General features: G+C 51.0%; 2 protein-coding genes across 4 annotated transcripts; both read right to left on the reverse strand.

Annotated features, from left to right (window-relative positions):
- Positions 1-1,340: 1,340 nt before the first annotated feature.
- On the reverse strand, positions 1,341-16,542 carry MORC4 (MORC family CW-type zinc finger 4). Of its 3 annotated transcripts, none has more exons than XM_013183802.3 (16): positions 16,384-16,542; positions 15,867-15,999; positions 14,609-14,826; positions 13,692-13,839; positions 13,056-13,218; positions 12,760-12,888; positions 11,136-11,255; positions 10,367-10,458; positions 9,217-9,315; positions 8,731-8,859; positions 7,104-7,178; positions 6,823-6,883; positions 5,168-5,349; positions 2,498-3,197; positions 1,998-2,281; positions 1,341-1,551 (listed from the first exon to the last, which is right to left on the reverse strand). In XM_013183802.3, exons 1-16 carry the CDS (start codon positions 16,463-16,465, stop codon positions 1,398-1,400), a joined length of 2,769 nt encoding a protein of 922 aa, XP_013039256.3. In that variant the 5' UTR covers positions 16,466-16,542; the 3' UTR covers positions 1,341-1,397. The 3 variants fall into 3 exon arrangements, with proteins under 3 accessions (XP_013039256.3, XP_013039255.3, XP_013039257.3); XM_013183801.3 differs by having other exon boundaries at positions 6,814-6,883; XM_013183803.3 differs by lacking the exon at positions 1,998-2,281 and having other exon boundaries at positions 6,814-6,883.
- Positions 16,543-16,723: 181 nt separating this feature from the next.
- RBM41 (RNA binding motif protein 41) lies at positions 16,724-22,578 on the reverse strand. Its single transcript, XM_048077076.2, has 7 exons — positions 22,480-22,578; positions 22,248-22,364; positions 21,926-22,118; positions 19,731-19,935; positions 18,274-18,647; positions 17,661-17,808; positions 16,724-17,331 (listed from the first exon to the last, which is right to left on the reverse strand). The coding sequence occupies exons 1-7, from the start codon at positions 22,485-22,487 to the stop codon at positions 17,174-17,176; spliced, it is 1,203 nt and encodes a 400-aa protein (XP_047933033.2). The 5' UTR covers positions 22,488-22,578; the 3' UTR covers positions 16,724-17,173.
- Between the last annotated feature and the right edge of the window lie 518 nt (positions 22,579-23,096).

Raw genomic sequence — 23,096 nt, forward strand, 5'->3', positions numbered from 1 at the left:
AGATCTGAGATCTGGAAACATGAGCTAGAAACAGAGCAGGATTCAAACAGAAGGACAGGAAATCAAAAATTGTAGACACAGGCACACTACCTACAGACCGCAGAAAAAAAAACCCACAGTTGTATTGATAACGTCCTTTCTGCCTGCACCAGCAACAGCGAAAGTCAGTGGTGCAGTACTGCACGCAAGCCCAGCCACAGGGGAAAAGGCGGCAGCAAGGTCCTCAGCACGCAGGATGAGGCATGCTGTATGCACACAGCCGGGTTGCTCAACTCCTGACTTTCAGGCAACACAAACCGCATGACTGGTGACACCACCGGAGCAGTTTCTGTCATGTGGTCTCACGCCTTCGCAGGATAAATGAAGGGCTTAAGTCATGTCAGAAGAGCAAAGCTGTGCTGGCCACACACACACACGCCCTGTCCTCCAGGCCCACCAAGAGAACGTGCCCGAGAAGGATGTGTCCTTCAGCCAGAACAGGGGATGCGGGAATTTGAGAGGGGTTCTCCTCAGCTCCTTTAAGCCAGTCATTTCATACCTGCAGGAAACCAGATTTGATTTGGGAAGCTTCTCAACTGGAGATAAATACAGGCTTGAACAATACTGACAGACTGCCACATGCGTTTGCCCTTATTTTCTTCCTCTGAAGCCTGCTGGAGGCAGGACAGGGAGCTACAGCATCCTTTGGTCCGTGTGACCCTTCTCCTGCGTCGTACCTGGCTGCTCTCAAAACCGACGTCTGCATCACGTTCGTCTGCATTCCCTGAGCCAAAAGGATGGACGTGCAGCTGGCTAAAAAAGAGCCAAGAAAGCAGGCCTGAAAAGAAAGTTTAAAGGAGAAGCTCCCCCCACAGGACAGCTACTGCGGAAAGGAGCTGCCTTAGCCACGCTAGCCCGGAGCCTCGCAGATCTGACTGCACGCCCCAGCGTCACCATGCCACCGACTGTTCCCATAGCTACATACGGAGATAAATTTAGTTCGAGGAACCTTGTGTTGCTACATTATTTAACAAACAAACAGATGCACTCGGGAGGAATACGCAGGCAGGGACCCAGTTTAGCTGCTGCGTGGGCTGATGAAGAGCGCGGACTCGAGGCCGCCTCCCCGAGCGCAAGGGCCCAGAAGCTCGCCATCACGCTGCCCCCCGGCAGTGTCCGACCGCTAACCGTGCTCAGAGCCCTGCCTGCGCCATCCCCACGGCTCACAGCACCCCCGGGTTCCCAGCCCCCGGGGAAACCCAGCCTCCGGCGACAGAGAGCAGAAAGCAGGTCCTGTCAGAGCAGGGGAGGCTGAGGAAGAGAGCCTCCCGCCCCACCAGAATGACCACCTAGAGCACGAGTGAAGAAACCAGGGGTTTATTGGTGATGCGCAAAAGGCCCAGCGGCAGCAGAGATGGCTACTCCTGCGTGCGGTTTGCCTCCAGTATGGTCTGCAAGATCTCATCCACCTGATCTGACTCAAAGTCAACATTCCGGAGCTCCAAGTGGGGGAGGATGAGCGAGAGAAGCCAGCTCACGTTCCTACGCAGGTTCTTAAGTCTCTCCGTAACACTGTGGGCGAGAGAAAAGCCAAGAGAGGAGTCAGAGGTGAGCGCCTGGATCCGATACCTCCCATCACACACACAGCTGCCACCTTCCCTGCTAGGAGTACCACCAGCGCTGGGGTTTCCAGCTCCATCCCATAATTATCTCCATTACAGACCCAACACTGTGGGAGGGATCCAGCAACAGCGTGCCACAGTGTAGCGCTGACACTGCACGGACAAAGCACTTTTCTGTAAGGCATCTTTGAAGCCTCATCAAATTACGTGGATCCATCTGCTGATTCTGCCTCCTCACAGCAGCAGGATCCTCAGCTGTAATCCCGCTACCTACACAGCGTGATGAGTATCAGGGCAGCAGTGCCCCATGGAAATGGCAGCCCATGGTTACTCCTGCCCTCTCCCCCCACGTTAGGGATGATGGGGACCGCCGAACGGCCAGCCCACTGTTCTGACCTCTTCACATCGTCTTTCTCTGGGCCCCTGCAGGAAACCTGTGCCTCCTTGAGCGCCTCTAAGTGCATCTCTGTATCCTTGAGTCTCTCCATCAGCTCAGCCTTCTCCTCTGTGGACCTCGCCAGCTTTGCTTTCAGCTCCTGCAGCTCAGCTTGGCAGTAACCCATGTGGTTTTTGCCCCAGTACAAGCCTTCCACCTTCTGAGGTCTGAGCGTTGCCAGTTCCTTTTGGCTTTTCAATAATTCTGTTTTCAGGCAACACTTCTCATGCTCAGTTTCCTCCACCTGAAATGTGAGGAGGGTGCATGCACAGGAATGGTATCAATCAGCAAGATAAAATGAGTTTTGCCAGGCCCGAAGGAAGAGCTAAGAGTCAGCAAATCAAGGACAAAGCCCAATGCATTCTTTATGCAGACGTCATGTCTCCTCCTCACTCCTCTTTGACCCACCTTCTCCGAAACCCTCCCAACCAGCAGGGATACACAGCTGCATATTCGTTACCTTGCACCGAAGCAAATCCCTCTCTGCAGAAATGTTCTTCAGTTCCACAGAGGTATTCTCCGCTGCTCTTCTCACATCCTCCTGCTCTGTTATACCCTCCTGCTCCTGGGTGTTGAGGACCTGCAATTCTTCTCCTCCTCTGTCTCCATCACTGAGGTGTGGGGCTTTCTCCACCTTTAATTTGTGAAGTTCCTGCTTCCATCCAAAAGGGCAGAGCTGAATGGGAGCTCCACTGCCCGTAGTAGCCTTCAAAACACTGACAACTGGCACAAAAGGTTTCTTTTCTATGTCCTTTGTGCTCCTGCATGCATTTACACAAACACTCATGTCTGCAGGCTGTCTTTTTGCTTTCAATTTTGGCATTTGCTCTTTCTGCCCCCTTTGGATCAGGCCAGTCTTCTTCTCACCTTCTGCTGAGCTACTGGGCAATGCCTTAAGGCAGCATCGCTCCCAGCGTGACACACTGTTAGCAAGGCTGGTGCCCAGCTGCTCTTCAAGCACACAAGTGTGCAAGCTGCCACCTACATTCACATCCTCCTGTTTTCTGCACAAAAGGTTTTCCCTTGCTCGATGAGGTAACACAAAGCTCTTCTGAAGAGAGGAAGAATGGGGGCTAGGAGAAGTCAGGTCTGGGGGTGAAACCACCACTATGTTCTCAGACTTCTCCAATATTTCTTCTTTTTTGGTCAACTTGGATTTGCTGGAAAACAAAAAAATGGGAGTGAGAGCAGGCAGGAGTGTCTCCAATTCACAGCACAGCTCACCTCAGTAGCTGCTGCAACTGTAGCACACTATCAAGCTCCTGACTGTGGGGATCAATCCTCCTCCTGGCCAGGTGTTTGCTGCCCAGTACAAGGCGTCGCTGCTAAGGAAAACTCGTGGTATCTGTCTTTCATACCATGCTGCTCCTCACACTCCCTCTCTGCCCTTACAACTAGCAGCTGTCACGCCCACTTCATGCAGGGGACACATCAGGCCTACGGAGCTGAAGGATCCTGGCTCCCCACCACCCAGCCCCACTGCCCGTCCCCCATCTGAGACAGCAGTGGGGTTGGCCTGCGGTCCCTGGAAAAAGCAATTCAGAAATGTGCGAAACGTCCTATCTGAAATTCATTTGCCAAACGCATTTCATTTCACATGCCAGGCAGGTCTGTTCCCAATGGGCTGCCACTCTACGTTTCTTCAGCTATAAAATCATTTGGAGCATGTTTGTCCACAAACCCAACCAGACCTTGCACCTGTCAGAGCCTCAGATGCCTGACCTGTTTGTAACAGCCAAATTCAGGAAGGGAAAGGCCAGTCTATTCGCGAGTCTGTGATACGTCCCAGGCCCTCTGGTGGATTCCCAACAGCGCTGGGCAAACAGATGACAGGACAGGTAATGTGGACACAAGGAGGAGCTCAGAAAAAAGCAGAGTGGAGGGTAAAAGGGATGTTGGAAGACGTGAGCAGGGTTGGAGCGCAAAGATATTGGTAGAGCTTGTTAGAGGTGCTCTGGAGAGCTTGCCTGGAAAAAACAGTTCAATGTGACAGCAGTGGAGAGACAAGAGGGGCCAGGGAATAGCTAAGACAGGAGTAACTGGAGTAGCAGCAGGTGTTTGGCCCCACAATGAGAGGCAGCTTTGAGAATTACTACTCTGAGTCAGCTAGTGATGAGCAGGACTATTATCAAACAATGTTTTAAAACCTGGTATGATCTACTGGGCCTCTCCCTCCCAGAGATCCCAGCACAGAAAAGCATCAGGCCAGCCGGATCCGCGATACACCAACCAGCTGCATCACGTGCAAACGATCCCACAGAGAGAGGGAGAAATGTGAGGGTCCACTTCAGCGCATCGCATCCACTCTCTAAAAATACCCCAGCAGCCCCAAGGCACTGCCCTGATGCAGCCCAGAGGCCGTACAGGGAGAAATGCGGGAGGTGGCGAGGCTGCCCCTCGGCCAGGCTGCCACCTGGGGCAGAGGCAGGCTGGCAGTGCCACCGTGTGGGAAAAAGGCCACATTGCTCCCTCCTGAAGTGCACTAAGTGTCAGCACTTACAGAATTACAAACAGCACGGGAGGGGGTAAGGAAGATAATTCGAAAATATACAAATAAATAAACCATATCTCAAAAAAAATACTTGAAGAGAATGTGGGACTTAGAGAAATTATTTTCTCCAGAAACCTTCTTTCGTACTGGAAGCCACGTGGTCTTCAGCTTCCCTTGGATAGAAACATCCTCTGTACAGAGCGATTCCTAGAGCTGAATGCTCTGGCTCTGGCAGTCACATCAGCTGCCATTCAGACTGACCATGGGGCTGGAGAACTGTAACGATGGAAGTTAATTTAAGTCCAAGGGGTGTGAAGGTGTTAACACCGACATGGACAGGCCACTGGCTGAGCTGAAACTTGGAAGATTTAAAACTATCAATTTGATCGTCCCTCAGTTCCTCCCTGCTCACCTTCTCTGTGGGGATACAGGAGGATGAAGGAGCGTTTGAGCCCTGCAAACCAGTCTCCCAGTAAGGGAGGACAGATAAGGACAGATCCACTGGCTCTGGCCAGCGCACTACTTCCAACAAACTGCACCTCACCAAGACCTTCCACGCTGACCTCAGAATGGATCCCAACACGTGGGCAGAAGAAAGAACACGGGTGGGGCAGAAGCATGCAACCTATTACCACTTACCCTGCTGTTAAGCAGCTGTCTCGCTCCCAAGGTCCATCCTCTCCCTGGACTGCAGTTGTCTTTTTGAGAGGAAGGGAAAAGGCAGCAGTCCCATGAGCACCCTTTTCCTCAGGCTCCAGCTTCCCGGTGCAGGTGAAACTGCTGGCTTTAGCAGGCAATGACACTGATGCAGGGGGTGACACCTGGGGAAGAAATGAACTTTGAGGAGTGTAAAACAACAGCCCTCGATACATCAGCTGCACTGGGGGAAACCAAAACTTAGCCGAGAGGAAAGACGCACAGTGAGACAACCAAGGCCCTTCTGAGCAGGTTCCCCCAGGCAGGTACTAAAATCAATACACCCCAGCAACAATGATCCTTGGGACTCAGCCAGGAAGGATCAGTTTCCAGTCCCTCTAATATCCATTTGGCTACGAGGGGCCGGTCTTGTTCCCAACAGACACCACTCCAAGGAGCTCTGCCAGCTGCGACCTGGCCTCCTTGCAGTTAACTGACTCACGACGAATATATGCAGTCACTGGCCGCAAAGTAATGCCCGCTCCCTTGCCACCCCGCTGCCCGGTACCATGGAAGCACAGGTGGTGTTTCAGGCTGCAGAAGCGTATCTCCTCGATCTGGGAACAGCATGTTAGTTCCTCTGTGCTTTGACAAAGCACTTGCTGCTGTGCAGTGAGAGCTTTCATGCTTATTACAGACAAACACGCAACAGACACACTGCCTCTACATCCATGCACCTGGAATAACATGAAATTACCATGTCATGGAGGAAACGTGAGCAAAGCAGAGAAGGAAGAACCGGATGCTACAACATGGAAGAGGCGACAAACGTGAGTGAGGACAGAGTTACTCCCAGAAACCCTCCAAGGCTCAAATCAGGGCAGACTCTCTATGACAGCGAACAAACTCTCATTTACTTATGTGGTCTGCACTAGGCAAGCTGATTAGAGATGGTGCACAGCAGAAAAATGGTTTGTGGGAAGGAGGAAGAGAAATCCCCTGTCCTTACCAGGTTTGCCCTTTCCAACGAACTGAGAAAAAGACATGAAGGTATGGAGAACTGAAGGCATGTGACATGAAGGTGTCTTTGGGAAGACGGCACACAGAGGGACAAGGCTGGAGCTGCAGGGCTACAGGAAGGCATCTGGACACTATGGTGAGTGCAGGGAGGGAGCTGTCCCTACAGGATGGCCAACCTGATCGCATGCTGCAGTGTCCAGAGCTGCCCGGAGAACCCATTCTGGGCAGCCGTGTCCGAAAGACAGTTCTCCTGAAAATTCAAAACACCAGAGTCTTTATGTAACCAGTTAACCTGAAAACAGGAGAGGAGGCCACACAGAACATGTCCTGCAACCCCAGAAACAGCAGCAGGAAGCTTTCTGCTCTTTTTCTCCTCTTCCAGACAGGAGTGGCAGGACAGGGTCAGGAACTGCCTTGGTCCCTGTTACTGTTAAGAGTTCGAAGCACTTCTAAGCTGTAGGCAGATAAAAATTAAGGTCTCATTTTATAAGATGCTCCAACATCATGTGTTGGTGTCTCTCCTGTTGGGGGAATGCGAACAACAGCAGGGCAGGGGTAAGAACCTGCCAAGCCCTAGAGCATCAAGCACAAAGGCTTTCCCTGTGCTGGTTCTTGCAGCCTTCTCCCACCTGCCTCACCTGCTGTTCCACACTCTCCTCAGACAATGATGACCTTCTCTTTTTCTCTCCACTCTGCTCCCTAGAACACAGAAGGGAAAAAAGCAAGTTTCTTCTTGCTGTCACACTGAGGAGTACAACGTTCTTTTGCCAGGAGAAGAATGGGATAGAGGAGGAACGCAGCAGACATCTCCTACATTAGAACCATGTGCCACTGCTGCATAAGGGACACCCAATGCCTCCCTTTCCCCACTTCTTGCTCAAGGTAGCTGAGCTGCAAAGTAGAACTGGATAATACTCACCGCTTCCTGCATTTCTGTCTGTATCTGGGGCTGTTCTCATCACTGTGTTCCAGTTCCTCGGGCACCAAACAGCTTCTACAAGAGCAGTCAACCAGTCAACCATATTTGAGTGTGTGAAAGAACAGGTTGACTCCCCTCACCCATCAAAAATCTCCGCTCTTTGGACAGCTCAGCAACATCGCTAATCCTTTAGGATTTCAGATAAAAGAGGATCAAGAGAATAACTGAAGAAGTTAAATGCTTCTGTGCTGAAACGCTAAATGGAAAAGAGCCACTTGAGTCACAAAGTAACATAAATGAAGAGCAATAAAGTACAGGCTACGAGATGGAGTTCAGCCCACTATACAGTATGCCAGCCAGTTCTGCTTCGGTTTCGAGCTGACAGAGAAATGCATCACAGCCAGTGTGGGCAGCGTAGACCACTAATACCAGCTGCTTCAAAGGAGAGAAACTGTCACAGTCACGAGCCACGGGACAACAGGAAAGTTCCCTCTGTGCACCACTATACATTTGCAGGGATGTCCTGAAGCACAGGGTACAAATTCTGCATACACAGATTTTCAAAGCCAACAAAAATAAATGTAAGCATCACTTTTGTGACAGTCACAAGTAGTGCACAGATGCTTCCACTGAACTGTTAAACACATTCTTAGGTCTCCCTCCTCAGACGGTAACGCTAATTTAGAAATGATCTGTACACCGAGGCAATCCTAATTACTCCTTCCACAGTAACTTACTTGCCTGCTCTGCTCTGCCAGTACCTTGCTGTGTGATTGCTCACTTGAACCAGGTCGTTCCGAAGGTACTCACAAATCCCACAGTCCATTTGTATGGCTTGACAAAGAACTGTCTCAAATCTGTAATCTATGCTGCTTCCTCTCCCAGATCACAGACTTTTAATGTATCAAGCAGCTTTAAACGGAGCCACTCCTTTATCAGCTTTCTCTGTTGAAAAGTGTTTTTATTATCTATTTCCTATGCCATAAAAACTTACCCTCTTTGGCTCCAAAGCCAAATGATTTCCATAACAGTATTATGAAGGCTACCTTATTTATCTTTGTGGAATGCCAAATTTCAATGGATAAAGGCAGTTCAGCCTTTTAAACTGGTTGCACTCCAGAATCTGTTCATCAGAGGAAAGGATTCTCCTTCAGTAAAATCTAGACAGTTGGTCTCAGTCCCAAGTCTATCAGTTCTTTCTGCTTAGCACTTTAGCTGATATCCTTAGCAAGGAGGCGAAGCTTTTTTTATCTTCCAATAGGTCAGCAGATCTCAACGAGAAACCATATTTTGTTATTAGCACGTTTAACATTTGGCTGTAATTCAATCAGTACATTTAACTAAAACCCACCCACTCCTACAGAAGTGCTTTTAATTTAAATGGCCAGCTTCCGCTGCTCAGTCTCATTTTAAATGCATCAGGAAAAAGAGATCACACAGTGACCACAGCAAGCATGTACTGAAATAGGTTCCTATTCTAACACCGTCTGTTTTAAAAAATACGTATATTCACAGGTATGTGGAGGGAAAGCAGGAACTCGTGCATTTGGCAGAAACCATTTGTATTTCAAAGACGCATGATGGCATGGAGAAAAGTCACTCAGGATTCAACCTGCGAGTCCCTTACCTGTATTTGTGGAGTGGATGGAGATGACAAAACCACTTTTCTGGAAATGATGTAAGGTCAGTTCTGTCAGGGAGCTTCCTCCACTTCAGACACTCTTCACATTGTACCCATATCTGGTCTGGTCTGTCTCTGCAAAAACCAACACTCGGTCTGAGTATCTCAAGTGCAGAACAAACACCAGGAAAGGCTGCTCAGAACGAGCATTGATCCCAAGGCAATGCCAGCACAGCACATGGAATGGTCTGGGGCAGCCAGCACGCCTCTGCTCTCCCATGGACAGCCTGCCCAGGGTGTGGTATCCCCCCAGTAACCACAGGGCCTAACTCCCCAGGTTCACATTTCAGTTCCCTATAGGAAGGAGGGGTCCAGTCACCCCCTCACAGCCTCTGTCCCTCTGGGTGACACATGCCCATCCCGCGCTGGCTGAGGAGAACATTGGGCTTTTAATGCTGGAAAAGGTCAGAGCAGTGGCAAGCTGGTCCTTACGCTATTACACAAGCTGCATCCATGTTTTCCAAGTTCATCTGTTGCATCTTTGCTTTCCAATAGTTGTTGAGTTTCTGTCCCAGCACAGAGATCACCCGTCTGGAAGGAAGAACTCCATAAGAAGTCGGACTAATCCCACTGGCACAATGGGCAGAACAAGGAAGAACCAGGGCAAACACAACCCCCTTCCCCAAGGTCTTGATTCAGACTTGCAATTCCAGGTTTTAGGTTGACCCTACTTTGTCACCCACCCCACACTTGCCAAAAATGGGCCAATATCACCATAAAAAATGTCAGGCCATCCCCAAGAGCTGCTCCACTGCCTCAAACCCTTCCTGATCCTCTCTGGGGTGTGTCAGTTTTGGTATTCAAAGTCACATACACCTCCCATGAAAACCAGAGCAAAACCTGGCCTGCCTGGGGACCCACGGGCTGCACAGCACATGGGGAGCCAGTCCCTCTGGCCACAAACCTGCGGGTAGCACAAACATGCTAGACTGCATCAAATGGCCATTCCATACCTCTGCAACTAAGGAGGCCTGGCTAGACCCACCCCAATTAGTTCTGCACAAACCTACTTTGGCCTGTTCTGCCCCCGTCTTGCTTAAAGTTGTCACAAGCTTTAGTTGCCACAAGTCCCCTTCCCCAGGCGCAGCACTTCCCAAAGTGCTGCAACCCTAGGAGAGCAGGGGCTGGTGCCCAGAGGGAGGATGTCGCCTCCTTCTGTTGCACCCCTTTACTGGAGGCTCCCTGAAAGCTTCCAACTTTATTTTTTTGACTTTGAAGGTCTGCTCCTAGATTGGGCAGCTCTGCTAAAGTGAACATGATCACTGACTCCACTCGACTCTATTGTGTTCCAAACAGAGTCCAATTGCAAGGCTGGACTCTTGTGGGGGAACAAGCATGGATGCCAGACCTGACGGAACACAGACACTGTGTCCTTTCCTCAACCCAGGGCTCTATGTTTGCACCAGACTTCCAGGACAAAATTCTCCATGATCTCTAGGCATAATAGAGAAAGTAAAAATGGTCTAATTTGGAGCTACTTCAGAATAACCAGACCTAAGAACACGTGCAGTGCTCAGAACAAAGGCTGTATCACAGAAAAGCCCTCTCCAAGCAGCATCCCTGGGGCAAAGGTCTGTCTTACCGGTACTCCTTGCTTTCTTCAAAGTCCTGTTTGTTGTGTGTTGGTTTCAAGAAGTCGCATTCAATTACCCCAATCACACCTACACCTTCTCCCTGCATTGGGGGACAGAAACCAAGGGGAAGAGCTGCTTTAGCCAGTTCTGCTCACAACAAAAAAGAAAGTAGCCCTTTGAAGAGTGCAGATGCCCCAAATCCTGTGATACAAAGGTTGATGGCAACACCATGGCCTGTGTCTTGTAGGCCAGCAGCATGTATGAGGTACAAACCCCATGCCATAAGGGTATTTTGAGCATATACTGGAGCTTTTTGTTCCAGAAAGCAAAGCACATGCTGGTTTAACTGATAGATGAGAACTTTCAAGGCTACGATGGAACCATCTCCAAGGTGTGCCACAGCTCTGAGATACTGCTGCAAGGCCACAGCTAGAACTCAGTACTTCCCAGACAGCTTCCTGATGGGGTGCAGGCTATCCTGCCAGAGCAGATCACCATTTGGGGACCACCCTGGAAGACAGGCAAACCTGCCTGTCCTCTGGTAGCACCTCCAGCCACAGCAGTATTAAACAGCAGCTGGACATTCCTAGTTAACTAAAACCTGGACAACCACCTGCTGTCCAGACACACACTGATCTGATCCTAGGGACATGGCCTCTGACATCAGGCCCCTTAGTTCACCTCTGAACACTGTGCAAAGTAGATATAAGGCTGCTTTCAAGCCTTTTTTTTTCCCCTCTCCCATATAAAAAGGGTTAAAAGACACTAGCCACTCACCTTCTTTTGGCAGCCCACCTTCTCATAAGATCTGATGAGCCGGTTCTTGTGGTACATCATGATCCCATAGTGGTTTTTGTTCTTGCAGTTGAATCCAAAGGTGATCTTCACCCTTTCGCTCTGAGGGAAAACACGTCAAGGAAGAAAGAAAAAACAAGCCCCAGAGGAGAAGTAGGGGAGATGCACATGAGTTCCGCAGGAAGAAGTGAAGCACACCAGAGAGGCTGCAGGATCGAGCAGCCCACGCTGCATTCCTCAGCACGCCACCTCCTTTCCTCGGGAGGAAAACAGCACTCGGCCTACCAACAACCACCTCGTGCACGCGGCCAACAATCAGATAAGAACAAGTGTAACTGACTGAAGGTGAGCTGGATACAGCAGTACTGAGTGGAGTCACTTTGTTCCTGCCAAGTCAAAATATGCTTTGCTTATAGCTTTAATAAAACCTCTGATAGTCATTTACATTGCCCTGATAATAGAACAGGCAGATCTGTGCAAGGAAGCTGCCTCTGAGGAAATCACAAACAAGATAACTAATGACTAGTAATTTTACTTGCTATTAAAAGATAAGCAACCAGTGTTTACAAAACGAAATAAGCACATTCAGTCAGGGCTGCAGAAATCTTAACAACTAATAATGACACTAAAGTCCATCAAAGAAGGAAGAGCTCACCTTCAGCAGACTGCTGTTACATGAACTCCGTTCCAGACTGCTCTCGGATAGGGAACTGTGGTAGTAGGATTAAAATATTTAGCTATCCTTTTTTTTTTGTCTAAATACATTCTATTTTGCTTATTTCTTAAAGTCAGAGTTCATGTCTTTGCAATGTACACAGTCATCGTGTGCTTTTCAATACAATGCCACTTCATACGTACACAGCAGATATTAAACTCCAAATCGTGAGGAGTCGTTATTTCACGCACGTTGGTTATGCAAGGACAAAGCGCCTTTGAAGCAAGTATGTAAGTAGAGAATCTAAGCAAATAAAGTCTTTTCATATTTGATCAATGTTTTCATATTAATGTAAGCACAGAAATTCAGGACCGCAAACCACCAGTTAAGCACGTGGGAGGAAGGGGGGTAAAAGATGCTCAGACGTAATTCAAAACAAAGTGAAAAGAAAAAAAAAATATATGCAAAGTTCTTTCTGGGAGAGATTTGAAGGGAAAATTTTTCTCTGCACTTGGCTTTGACTTGGGGATAATAGTCTGTGCTCTGTGGGCACTGTTCTCCAAAAGCACGTCAACCTTTTGGAAGGTATTTTCAAAGCAGAACTAACCAGGCAGGAAAAGCCTCAAGTCCTTCTCCGTGTCATTCTGCCCTACCACAGGACATTACCTTTGGGGTACGGCAGGAACTGGCTGACATGCAGCTTGACCCCTCAGCCTGTTATCCACTGCTCCAGTCGAAGCAGCTTTGAAAGCTCCCTTCTAAGCTTCACATCAGGACTTGGCTTCTCAAAGATGACCAGGAGATGGGAAGAAGAAAATAATTCAGCCTCTCTATTCATTTAACTCTCGAGTTCCTCTATGCATTAGACAAGGCCTGAGCCTAGCCATGATGTTGGGGTAAACTGCCACCATGTACTGAGGGAGCAATGCCAAAAGGCGTCAGGAAGGATACAGAGAATCTCGGCTTGTATAAATCGTGTTCAGTGTTCGCCAAGCTTTTGGTGATCAGCTGAGTGTTCACCTTCTTCTGCCGCAGGATGATCTGCATACAAGGCTTCAGGTACAAGATACTGCAGTATGCCTAGGAGAAGGGACGGCACAACGCAACAGGAAGCAGAATCCTAGTCTTGTGTAATCTTTTCCAGGTGAACCCAAAATCTAGTTTGGATTTCATGGTTTTTGCAGCTCATGTGCATAACAAGCTCAGGGAAAGGCCACCCTGCTCCCTTTCAGCCCTCATCAACTTACCCGTAACGAGTACTCCATTTCCAGGGCAGGAAACTCTTGAACCTTCTCCTGAGAGCGCAGCCCCTTTCTCCTTGGAATCTCTGCACTGTCTGCAAGGAAGTCAGCTAACCGAATATCGTGCTTATCTGTATCAAAATCCAGCTCCGGCTTCCCATCTTTATTTCTGAAAAACACCAGACACAAAAATAAGGACAATCTTCTCCAGTCATCAGCTCCCCAGTCTGCTCTTCCGTATCAGGGTCCCAAGGGAATTTCCTGAGGAGCTGATAAACCAGCTTATTTCACACGCCCCACGGATCTCATTAGTCAATTGTTTAATTAGACATTTCAGTGCAGAACGCCAAAGAAGCAGAACACTTCAGAGCAGTCTTGGTACACAGAAAATGAGGGTTTTCCATTGCACAGGTGTGACAGACAACTAGAGCCATCTCTCTGACTCACAGCGGGGCATCCCAAGCACTCAGTCATCCCAATGGAGAAGGGGGAAACCCCTGCAGTTGTTCCTCCAGCGGCCAGACTGGATGAAAGCAGCCCGAGACCACCCAGGCCAAGGACTGTCCAGAAGCTGCCTCTGCTATCAGTTCTTCCCCGTGCTTAGGGGGCACTGCTGCCTCACCGGGCACCCCAGCCCCATACCTGCGAATGTTCCAGATGAGGACGCGCGTGCCCTTTTTGCCTGGAATGTCATCGAACTGTGCCAGCAGCTCCTCACGAGTGTTGAACAGGGTATGCTCCAGGATGGCCTTCAGGCTGAGCAGAGAGTCTTCAGTAACAATTATTTTCTCTAGAAGCCACACGGTCAAGGAGAACAGAGTTGCCCACTCCACCTATCTCCCTTCTGCCACAGGGGGACAAAAAAGAAATAAAAAATCAGCTACAAAGAGCTTGCCACAGGCCTTATTTCTCAGAGACGTGAGACGCAACGCAGACTACAGGAGGATGGTCTTAGACAAAGACTGAGCCAGGACAGACATGACAGTAGGATGCTCTGAAGAAAAAAATTTATCAAGCTGTGTTATCAACACAAGTATCAAGCAGGGTAGGGCACAGACATATGGCAATAATGCCATGCCAGCTGATAATGTACAAGCAGGGCCGTACCAGCAGTGCCGGAGAGCTGTGTATTATCAAATGCCTTTAACACGAAGGAAACACAGCCCAGAAATATGCTAGCATTCCCCAGGCAGCACCAGTATGGGTGCAGAAAAGCAGCAGAGAGCACAGCTCCTGGGCAGGGCATGCATACATGGGTCTGTATGGGGGAAAAGGGACCGAAACAGATAGTCCACAGGTTGGGAGCAGGACTGCAATGGCTTGCCAGGAGCCAGGTTAGCAGCAGATGCCCCCAGGCAGACACATGACAAGTTCCAGCCCAAGCAGAAGGGAACGATATTGGATGGCAGTGTATTAACAGCAAGGCCTGCTGCACGGATTCTCCAGGTACAGCACCGTTACAGTTACTCCCATCCCTCCAAACACCATGGCAGTGCTGCTGCCCTCCCGTGCCCCTTTGGATGAGAGCAGCAGCTCAGCCACTCGGCCAGGAAGGATACTGTTCTGTTGGCTGAATGGCACCAGCGGGACGATCACTTCCTCAGCGTGTACAAGTTCCAGGTAGGTCTGGGAAAAGAGCCCCACGCTGAGAGCCCCTCCAGTCTTGGTGAACACAATGGCATCCTTCCCCAGCCGCATGGAGCCACACTGGAAGCCATTTCCATTCAATCCAGAGGTTGGGTGGTCTCTGTTCTCAGCCTTCTCTGTGAAACCGAAGCTGAAAGCATAGGAAGGAGTGGACTGTTATTTTGTGGATCTGCCACATCTCAACCTAGACCACTACATGTTTGCCCCAGAGCAGCTTTTAATGCTTTGCCTCCCTCCCTGCCTTCTTACTATCACCAGCTTTCTGCTCTCTTACCAAAGAAGAAAGGTTTTGCAAGGAGCTTCCATCTGCTATTGCTGTATCTCATTCAGGTTTCCTGAAGCTTTCTGTCACCCTCCCCCACTTCAATTCACAGGCAAGTACAGAAAAAATTACCAAGCCCAGGGCATTTCTTTCCTCCTTCCCACACAATACAGGGCAGGAAGGGGACATGGCCTGATTTTTTTGTTTATTTCCTGAAACCCATTTGCTTTTCTGAAGATCCATGGACTTTGCGTGTGCTGCATTTCAAGAAAGGTTAGTTTCTCTGCTTTGCTCCCTCATGTTTTGTTTATATCAAATCAAATTGTCAGAGAAATAAAGAACCAGGTCCTAACCCCTCCACTTCCAACCCTGAAATGGCCACGCTTTACCAAGCAAGCTAGAAAAGGAGCAACTCATACAGGAAAATCAAAGCCAGGACATTTTGTAGCAGCACCAGTTCTGGGACAGGAGACAACCATGGTTGGTGTGAGGATCACCCCCCACCACGAGACATCCCTGTCCACATGGGCACTTCTGACAGACATGGGAGAGGAAGGAGATGCTGCAGATGTAGATGACACCAGGAACATGGAAGTGGCCCTGACGGAAGAGCAAGAAGGGAGACCTCAGGTGCAGGCTGGGCACCTGCCAGCAACACAACAGCCTCTTAAAAACATGAAAGAGGCAGTTAAAGGAAAAAAAACAGATTTCTGCTGTCCTGTGACTGACTTCAGAAGAACACTTATTCTGTCGTATTTTCTTCACTACAGGTAGCACCTAACGTCCTCCCTGCGTGTGCACACATTATGCTGGATGCTGACAACTGGAAGCCAAAGGCCAGTGGCGATGCTGACAGGTGGGAGAATGCAGCCCAGCAGCTGGATGCGGGCGGGCTTGTGGCTCGTTACCTGAGCACGTGGTGGAGCTTGCGAGGAGTCATTCCTGCCCCGTTATCCGTAAAAGTTAAACAAAGGTGACCCTTGAGCTTCACGACATCAATGCAGAGAAGCTTAGCTGTCACACCGGGATCTGAAGCACTGTCTAGGGAAGGAAGAACCACGGGCGGTGAGACGTACGGTACGTAGGCTGGAAGCAGTACGGGACATCGCCCCTCTTCCCTCCCAAACCCTGCCTGCCCTCCGGTCAATTCCAGCGGGTCAGTTTCCGACCGTATCTCTCCCAACCACCGGGGAAGCAGGGGCAGCACACCCGCTAACCCAACTGCTGAGAAGGGACATCTTTTCCACCCCTGAGGCCGAGCTGCTCCAGAGCCACAGGGCAGGAGCACAGGGGGACACCGCGACACCAGTGAGCGGCTGGGCTCCAACAGCTGTGCCCCCACCGCCGGGGTACGGGGGGTGAGCGACACAAACCGAGCCCAAAGGCCCCGCCGGCAAGGCACCAGGCTCCTCTCCCGGTGCTTACCGAGCAGCTCGGCCACGGCGCTGAAAGGCCCCGTGTGCCTGGAGCCGCAGCCCTTCAGGTAACGGCTGGCAGCGGCGGCCATGGCGCCGCACCCTGACGGCCCGCCGCATGCCACAAGATGGCAGCCCCCGCGCGGCGCGGCCGTACGGCAAGATGGCGGCCCCCACGCGGGCCGGCGGCTCCAAGCGTTAACTTCCTCCTTCCCCCGGCGGGGCGACATGGCGGCGCCCAGCGCCGTACAAGAAGATGGCGGCGGCCGGCGCCAAGCCACAGCTGGGGCCTCAGAGCGTTCCTCGCCCCTGCGCGGCTGCAGTGACTTGTAAATGAGCACTCAGAGTGACACCTTATAAATACATTTATTTACATGGCTTCCCCTCCCCTTCCTTGCCACAAAAGGCAGAATGCAGACACAAAGGTAGAACGGGAGGAAAAAGGCCGCACAGCCCGCACAGCGTACAGACAGTGACAGGATTGTACGTAGGAGGCCCCACGCTGCCCAGGCCCTCACAAAGATCCTTGTGTGCCACCAAGGCAGAGGGAAGCCACGCTTCCTCAGCACCATTCCAAGAGGCCACGTCCAGCCCCAGTACCCCAAGCCATCCCTGCTGGCTCAGGCTGGGACAGAGCTGCTTCTCCCCTCCAAAATCCTAAATCCCCAGCTCTCTCCCTTCCCCACTCTGAGATTTACAGACTGCCACGTTAACTCCCAACAGTCCTTCGCTGTCCCAGTTATGACCAAGAAGCTCCCATGGTCCATGCCAAGTCTACAAGGTCCCCGCTCCTCCATCCCTTACTTGGCGGGGGGGGTCTCTCCAGCAGAGGAGCAGGGGGCGGCAGAGTCTGCCTCTGTCAGCTGCCCCTTGCTTTTCCCAAATTCAATCACCAGCGGCTTCCCCTGCAAAATGTACCCGTTCACCAACAGCATCGCATCCTGGGCCGACTGAATATCTGCAAGAAAAGAGCAAAATGGGCTGAGATGACACAGCAGGTTCTGACACAGACACACACGGTGCTCACACGTCATCAGTCTGCACCGTGATCCAGCGCAGTTCTGGGGTTCTCCAGCTGCATAAATACAGCAGCAGAACGCATCCCTGCTGTTTTGATGAATCTTCCCCCAGCCCAGAGCAAAGACTATGCCATGATATGAAGGAAAGGGAGCAAAGTCCCCTCCTGCTCCATGGAGAGAGGACTCTGCGCCAGCCGAGGGCCCAGTGGGAAGATGTGGCACCTTCAGGAGTCAGGGAAGAACCGAGAGGCAGGAGGCAGCGACTCACCGGGGAAGGTGATAAAAGCCTGACCCCTCATCCGGCCGCTCAGCAGGCGGAACTGGATCAGCGGGCTATTCTCCTTCTGGAACCGAGCAAACAACGACACTAGGTCCTTCATCGTCACTCGAGGGCCCAGGTTCTTCAAATACAGCACCTGTAACAGAGAGAGACAGGGTCAGCTGGCCTGTGCCACGCCAACAGATGCTTTTTAGCCCATTCCCAGTCTGTACACCTCAAGCGTATGAATTATTTCAGCCACTCTGCCATCCCATATTTATAAACCATCTGCCATATTTATAAAACACAAGCACCAGCTACCAGTTAAGCACAGTTTAAATAAAGTCACAGCCAGTCTCCGAAGGGCTCAGAGAGGGAGAGGACATTTTGTCTAGGGACATGCCAGAGCCAGGAGGGGCTAGTGTCTGCAGCACAGCTGTTTGCCAGCTGTGTAACCTCCCACTAGAGCCATCAGCCCCCTGCTCTCCCTTGGCAGGCAGCATCAAGCAAGCACCCCCCAGGCAGCAGCCATGCAGCAGGGAAGAGGAGCTTTTGCTTGCTGAAGCAGCTTTTGGGCATGCTGGCTGGGAAGGTGAATAAATCACGGTTCATCTCCAAATACCTTGTTGGGCTCTCCAGGATGGTAGGAAGCAAACCTGGGTATATTTCGGAGTTCTTCCTCTGAGAGACGGTTCTTGCAGATCTCCTCCTCTGGGAGGAACTCCACTGGCTCTTTTATAGTCACAGGTCTTGGAGGGGACTGATGGGGCTTTGCTGCAGGAAGGCTGGGGCTTTTTTCCTGGTCTGTCTGCTCTTCTTGGTCTGGAAGCGATGACTCCTCGACCACAGGATGCTGTGGGGCCAGGGAAGGGAGCAAGCACGGGTCACTCTTGGTTGGCTGGACTTCTTCAGGTAGCTGCTTGCCCAGCAGCTCTTGGTAAACACTGTCCAGGTGAACCATGGGGTCCTTTTCATCTGTTATCCTCCGAGTGTCATCTAATGCGCAACAGAGAAACATGGCAATGTGACCACCACCAAACACCTGCAAAATGCAGACTGCAAAAGAGACACAGACGGGACCCCAAAACAGGAAAAACCCCGTCCTGAACTAGCCTCCACGCAGGTTAATTAAAATAGGGAGGGCAGCCCTAGCAGGCAGCAGGTGCTGGTGTCCCTGCTTAGAACAAACCCACAGGCAGGAGCAGCACCACCAGCAGTGCTTTGTGCAGTGCTCATTTCTTCCAGAGCTGACCTCAGCAGCTTATCTGCAGCCATACTTCAGCACATTCTAGCGATTCCTTCACCACACCCTTGCTCCTCCTGCATGCACGGCCAGGATGTGCCATGCTACCTTTCTGCGCTGTTACTTGGAATATAAATATTTGGTTTCTAGGGTCAACACCGCGTTAAACTCCTGGGTTTAAAGAAAGTCCATCCCACGGACTTGCAGCATGGAACTGAGGGGGACATCTCCCCGCCTACCAGCCTCAACTTTGCCACTTCTCCGTTTTGCTAACTTCCACAACACTGACACCAAAGGAGGGAGAAGGGGACAGAGGATGCTGGGTCAGCTGTACTTTATAGAGCAAACACTGACCAAAGTGGTGTTTTAGGAGATAGGAGATGAAGTTTAGGAGTTCCTCCTCATCTTGTTTGTTATTTGTCTTAGAAACAAATCCCAGTGGGTTCATGCCTGTACATTTCTCCAGCTAAAGCAGACTGGAGCAGCTGTTACCAACTCTGAACAACACCAGACTCTCCATCCAGAAAGCCAAATGAAACCACTGGCTCGGAGACAACACTGCTGAGGTGAGAAGTGGTGTCATGCAATGGTCAGGGTACTGGGAAGCAGCAGCTGGCCTCCATTTCCACCTCTGCTACTGGGCTACCAGGAAGGGCCTTTAACAAGTCACTTCTCTTTCCTGCTCTGTGCCTTTGCTTCTCTTCTACCCTTGAAAATACCCCCACCCACCCAGTGCCACCTTCAGGGACAGAAAGCCAGACGGAAATGTGTCAGACCCCCATGCACCCATGTCTCCCTGCTGGAGCAGAGCCAGGAACAGCCACCGGCACACAGACCTTGGTGGTAGAGTGCCCGGAGGAAGGAGTGGCGGTCCGTTCCCTGAAAGAGGGCATTTTCAATCTCCATCTCCCGCCGGCTCAACTGCTTGCTGCCAGCAAACCTCTGGGGCAGCGCGAGGATGCGCTGACGCTCTTCCATCTTCTCCTGGATGGCATGGAGCCGGTCCTGCGTGGCCTCCGGGGCCGCTCCCAGCCCAGAGCCCTGGAAGACAGGCACAGCTTTGCTCAGGCACAGCACGTGCCTCCTCCTCAGAGGCTGGTTCAGCAGCCAGCCTTCACGTTCTCCAGCCCTGGAGCTAGGAACCACCCCCCAAACTGCAGCTCACCAAGAAGTCCTGTTACTGCAAGGTTAGGACAGAAATACAAGCACTGAGAAAGCCTCAGTTCTTGAGAGAAGTGGACAAACAGCCCCTATCTCCTGACCTTTCTGATCTGCTTTCCTCTCCCCAGCCTCACTGTCTTACGGTGTCTGTGTCCTCTTTCCCAGCAGTCCCCATCTCTGTCACCTACAGGCATTTTCTAAAGCCCTCTACAGTAACTGCACAAACTCCTCTTTGGCATTTCTTTTTCCACAGCTATAGCATCCACAAGCCTAAACCTCCACAAAGCTTTTGGTGTCCGACCCCGACATCCCTTGGAGAACCTTGTCTGCTGAGAGGTGGACCCCAAGCTTGGCACCTGAGGGAAGGTTTACGCTGAGGACTAAATTCCTGGCCAGCTTCACACGAGCCAGCTTTCAGTAACCATCCCTATCCTGCACCTCAGACTGGACTAGCTAGCCTAGCTGAGACTAAATCTTCCTGTATGAATAATAAACCTCATTGCACGGGGCCAGGGCACCACTAAGATTCACCAGACTTGCACTCCAAAGCCCACTGACATACCCCAACACCTGAAGGGCCATTTCTGCCCCCACCTCAATCTCTATCAGAATCCCAAGAATACATTTTTCTGAGGTTGTACCTGGATTTTCTTTTCTCAAATTCAGTTCAAGAATTAGCGGCAAATGCTTCTGTTTCAGGCAAGAAATCAGGCTTTTTCCTTGCACTGCTCACAAACTAAAAGACCTTCCCATGGGTATCTCTCCCTCCTTGCCTGGGCCAGTATCTGCCCTACTTCCATTCACCGTTTCACGGCTTCTTTGGGGCACAAAAGGCTATTTATATGGAATAGCAATTCTGGGAAATCATTTGTAGCACTTCGTTTTCAAAAAAGCTGCAATTTAGCAGCTGAAAGTAACAGCAGCCTACACTTGATACCTTGCTGAGAGCTCCACAGGCAATCTGGAGTCCTCTGTCTCAGCTGATTCCTCCTTGGTGGAATCTTTTCACTCGGGGCCTCCACATACAAAGTTGCACATCTCTACTGGACTTGAGCTCTCTACATTTTCTTCTCCTCTCACGAGCTGTAGAGAACGTACTCTAATGTCACTGGTTCTTTCTGTCAGAGTACTGTTTTCCATTCTATTCTTTATTTCTGAACACCCCAGAACCAATTTTATAGCAAATACAACAAACAAACTTGTAGCATTGATATTTGTTTTCACTCTTAAATTACCCAAGTTTAAACGCAGGCTCCACCATGGCTGGGTTTGCATTTAAACACCAAAGCGAGAAATGACTTCAGTTGAAGAGAGGCAAACCCATGATTACTGCAGACAGCTTCCTTCTGCACATGGCTACTGATCAGGAAGAGGAGGAGGAGAAGATGGGTGGCCAAGTCCTATTTTGCACCTTTTATTTTACCAAATTAAGAGCAAGACGCTCCAGTACACCTGACAGAATGACCCCAAAAGCACCTTGTCTCTGGGATGTGAAAGAGGCAAAGGCAGGGGAAGGAGACGACCTGCTTTGGTCCAGCTTTTAAATCCGTCTTTCAGGCGTATGAACAGCTGAAATGATTTGCTCAAGGCCATCAGGGTGGCCTGTGACAGGAACATAGCCAGGTCTTGCTGTGGTGCAAAGAACCAACTCTTCTTTCCACCACAGCTTTTAGCACAGACCCTTTAACCAAAGAAAACGGGCCAGAAAAAATACCTGATAGTGCTGGCTACAGGCAAGAGATACGTGGAGTGCCCATCCTTCACCGAAGGACTTACAAAGAACTTGAGCGTTCTAAAAGGGTGTAGAAAAGGGTTTTCTGTGGGGTTAGAGAGGCTTGACCACGTTTGGATGGGGCAGAGCGTGCCTCACCTTCCCCGCCGAAGCGCGGTTCTTCCAGAGCAGGATCTCCGGGTCCGAGAGCCCCAGCTCGCGGAGCGCCGCAGTCTCTTTGTCGCTCTCCTGCAGGGCCTGGAACTGCGACAGGGTCAGGGCTCCTGCGGCCTCCTCCCCGAAAGGCTTGTAGAAAGCCGCGGGGGCAAAGCATCGCCGCTTCGACTTGCACCTGCAACCCGAAGAGGCAGAAGTGCCTGAGGGTCCCCAGCCCCGGCGAGGTGACACCGCTGCCGTCCCCCAGCACGGCCACGCTTCTCTCCCCGCCCCCCCAGGGCTCTCCGGGCAGGTGGGGACTCACTGCTCGATGGAGACGGAGGTGTCCAGCTGGTGCTGGAGCAGGCTCTTCAGCTGCCTCTCGCCTTCCGTCTCCAAGTCTTCCAGGAGCACCTCATCGCTGGCCAGGCTGCTGTTGACCCTGGGGAGCAGAGACAGCGCTCAGGGGACACCCGCAGCCCCGCACACCGGCACGGCTCCCGGAGCGCCATGCCGCCACCCCCCGGACCCGCTCCCCCCCGGCCCGGCCCGCTCACCTCCGCATGGCCGCGGCTCTCGCCTCCCGCCCGGGACTCCAACTCCCGGCAGCCCCCGCGATCGGCCGTGCCGGCCGGCGGGGGGCGGGCCCGCGCGGGGGCTGCTGGGAATCGTAGTGCGGGAGGACCGAGCGCCGCCTGGCGCCTGGGAGCGAGGGCAGAGCCGCGGCGCAGAACAGGCCCGAGGACAAAAGCGACGATTCCAATAAAATGAGTGAAGTATTACAGTGAGGTGGCCCTTCCCTGTTATTTCAGAGAATAATTATGTACGGAAGATGGGGGGGGAAGAGAAAAAGTAAATATAAAGCACACCCATTGCATGAAGGGCAAATGAGAATTGTGGACCTCTGCTAAATACACAATTACTCATTTACTGCATTAGTAAATATACCATGGAATGTGCATAAACTGCATTGTTATTAAAATACCCTTCGTCTTAAGTCTTCACAGCAGATTTTTCAACATGTTCTCCTTCACCCTTGCAACTGAACACGTTCCACTACTGAATTTGGTACTACCTAAATGGTTAGTTGAAAAATATCTAATGTTTTTCAACTAAAAAGCCTGCTTACTGGAACATTTGAAGGCACAAAGTAAAAAGCAGCTCATCCAAAAAC

This window comes from Anser cygnoides, chromosome 13 (genome assembly GCF_040182565.1).
Source record: "Anser cygnoides isolate HZ-2024a breed goose chromosome 13, Taihu_goose_T2T_genome, whole genome shotgun sequence".
Lineage (NCBI taxonomy): Eukaryota > Metazoa > Chordata > Aves > Anseriformes > Anatidae > Anser > Anser cygnoides.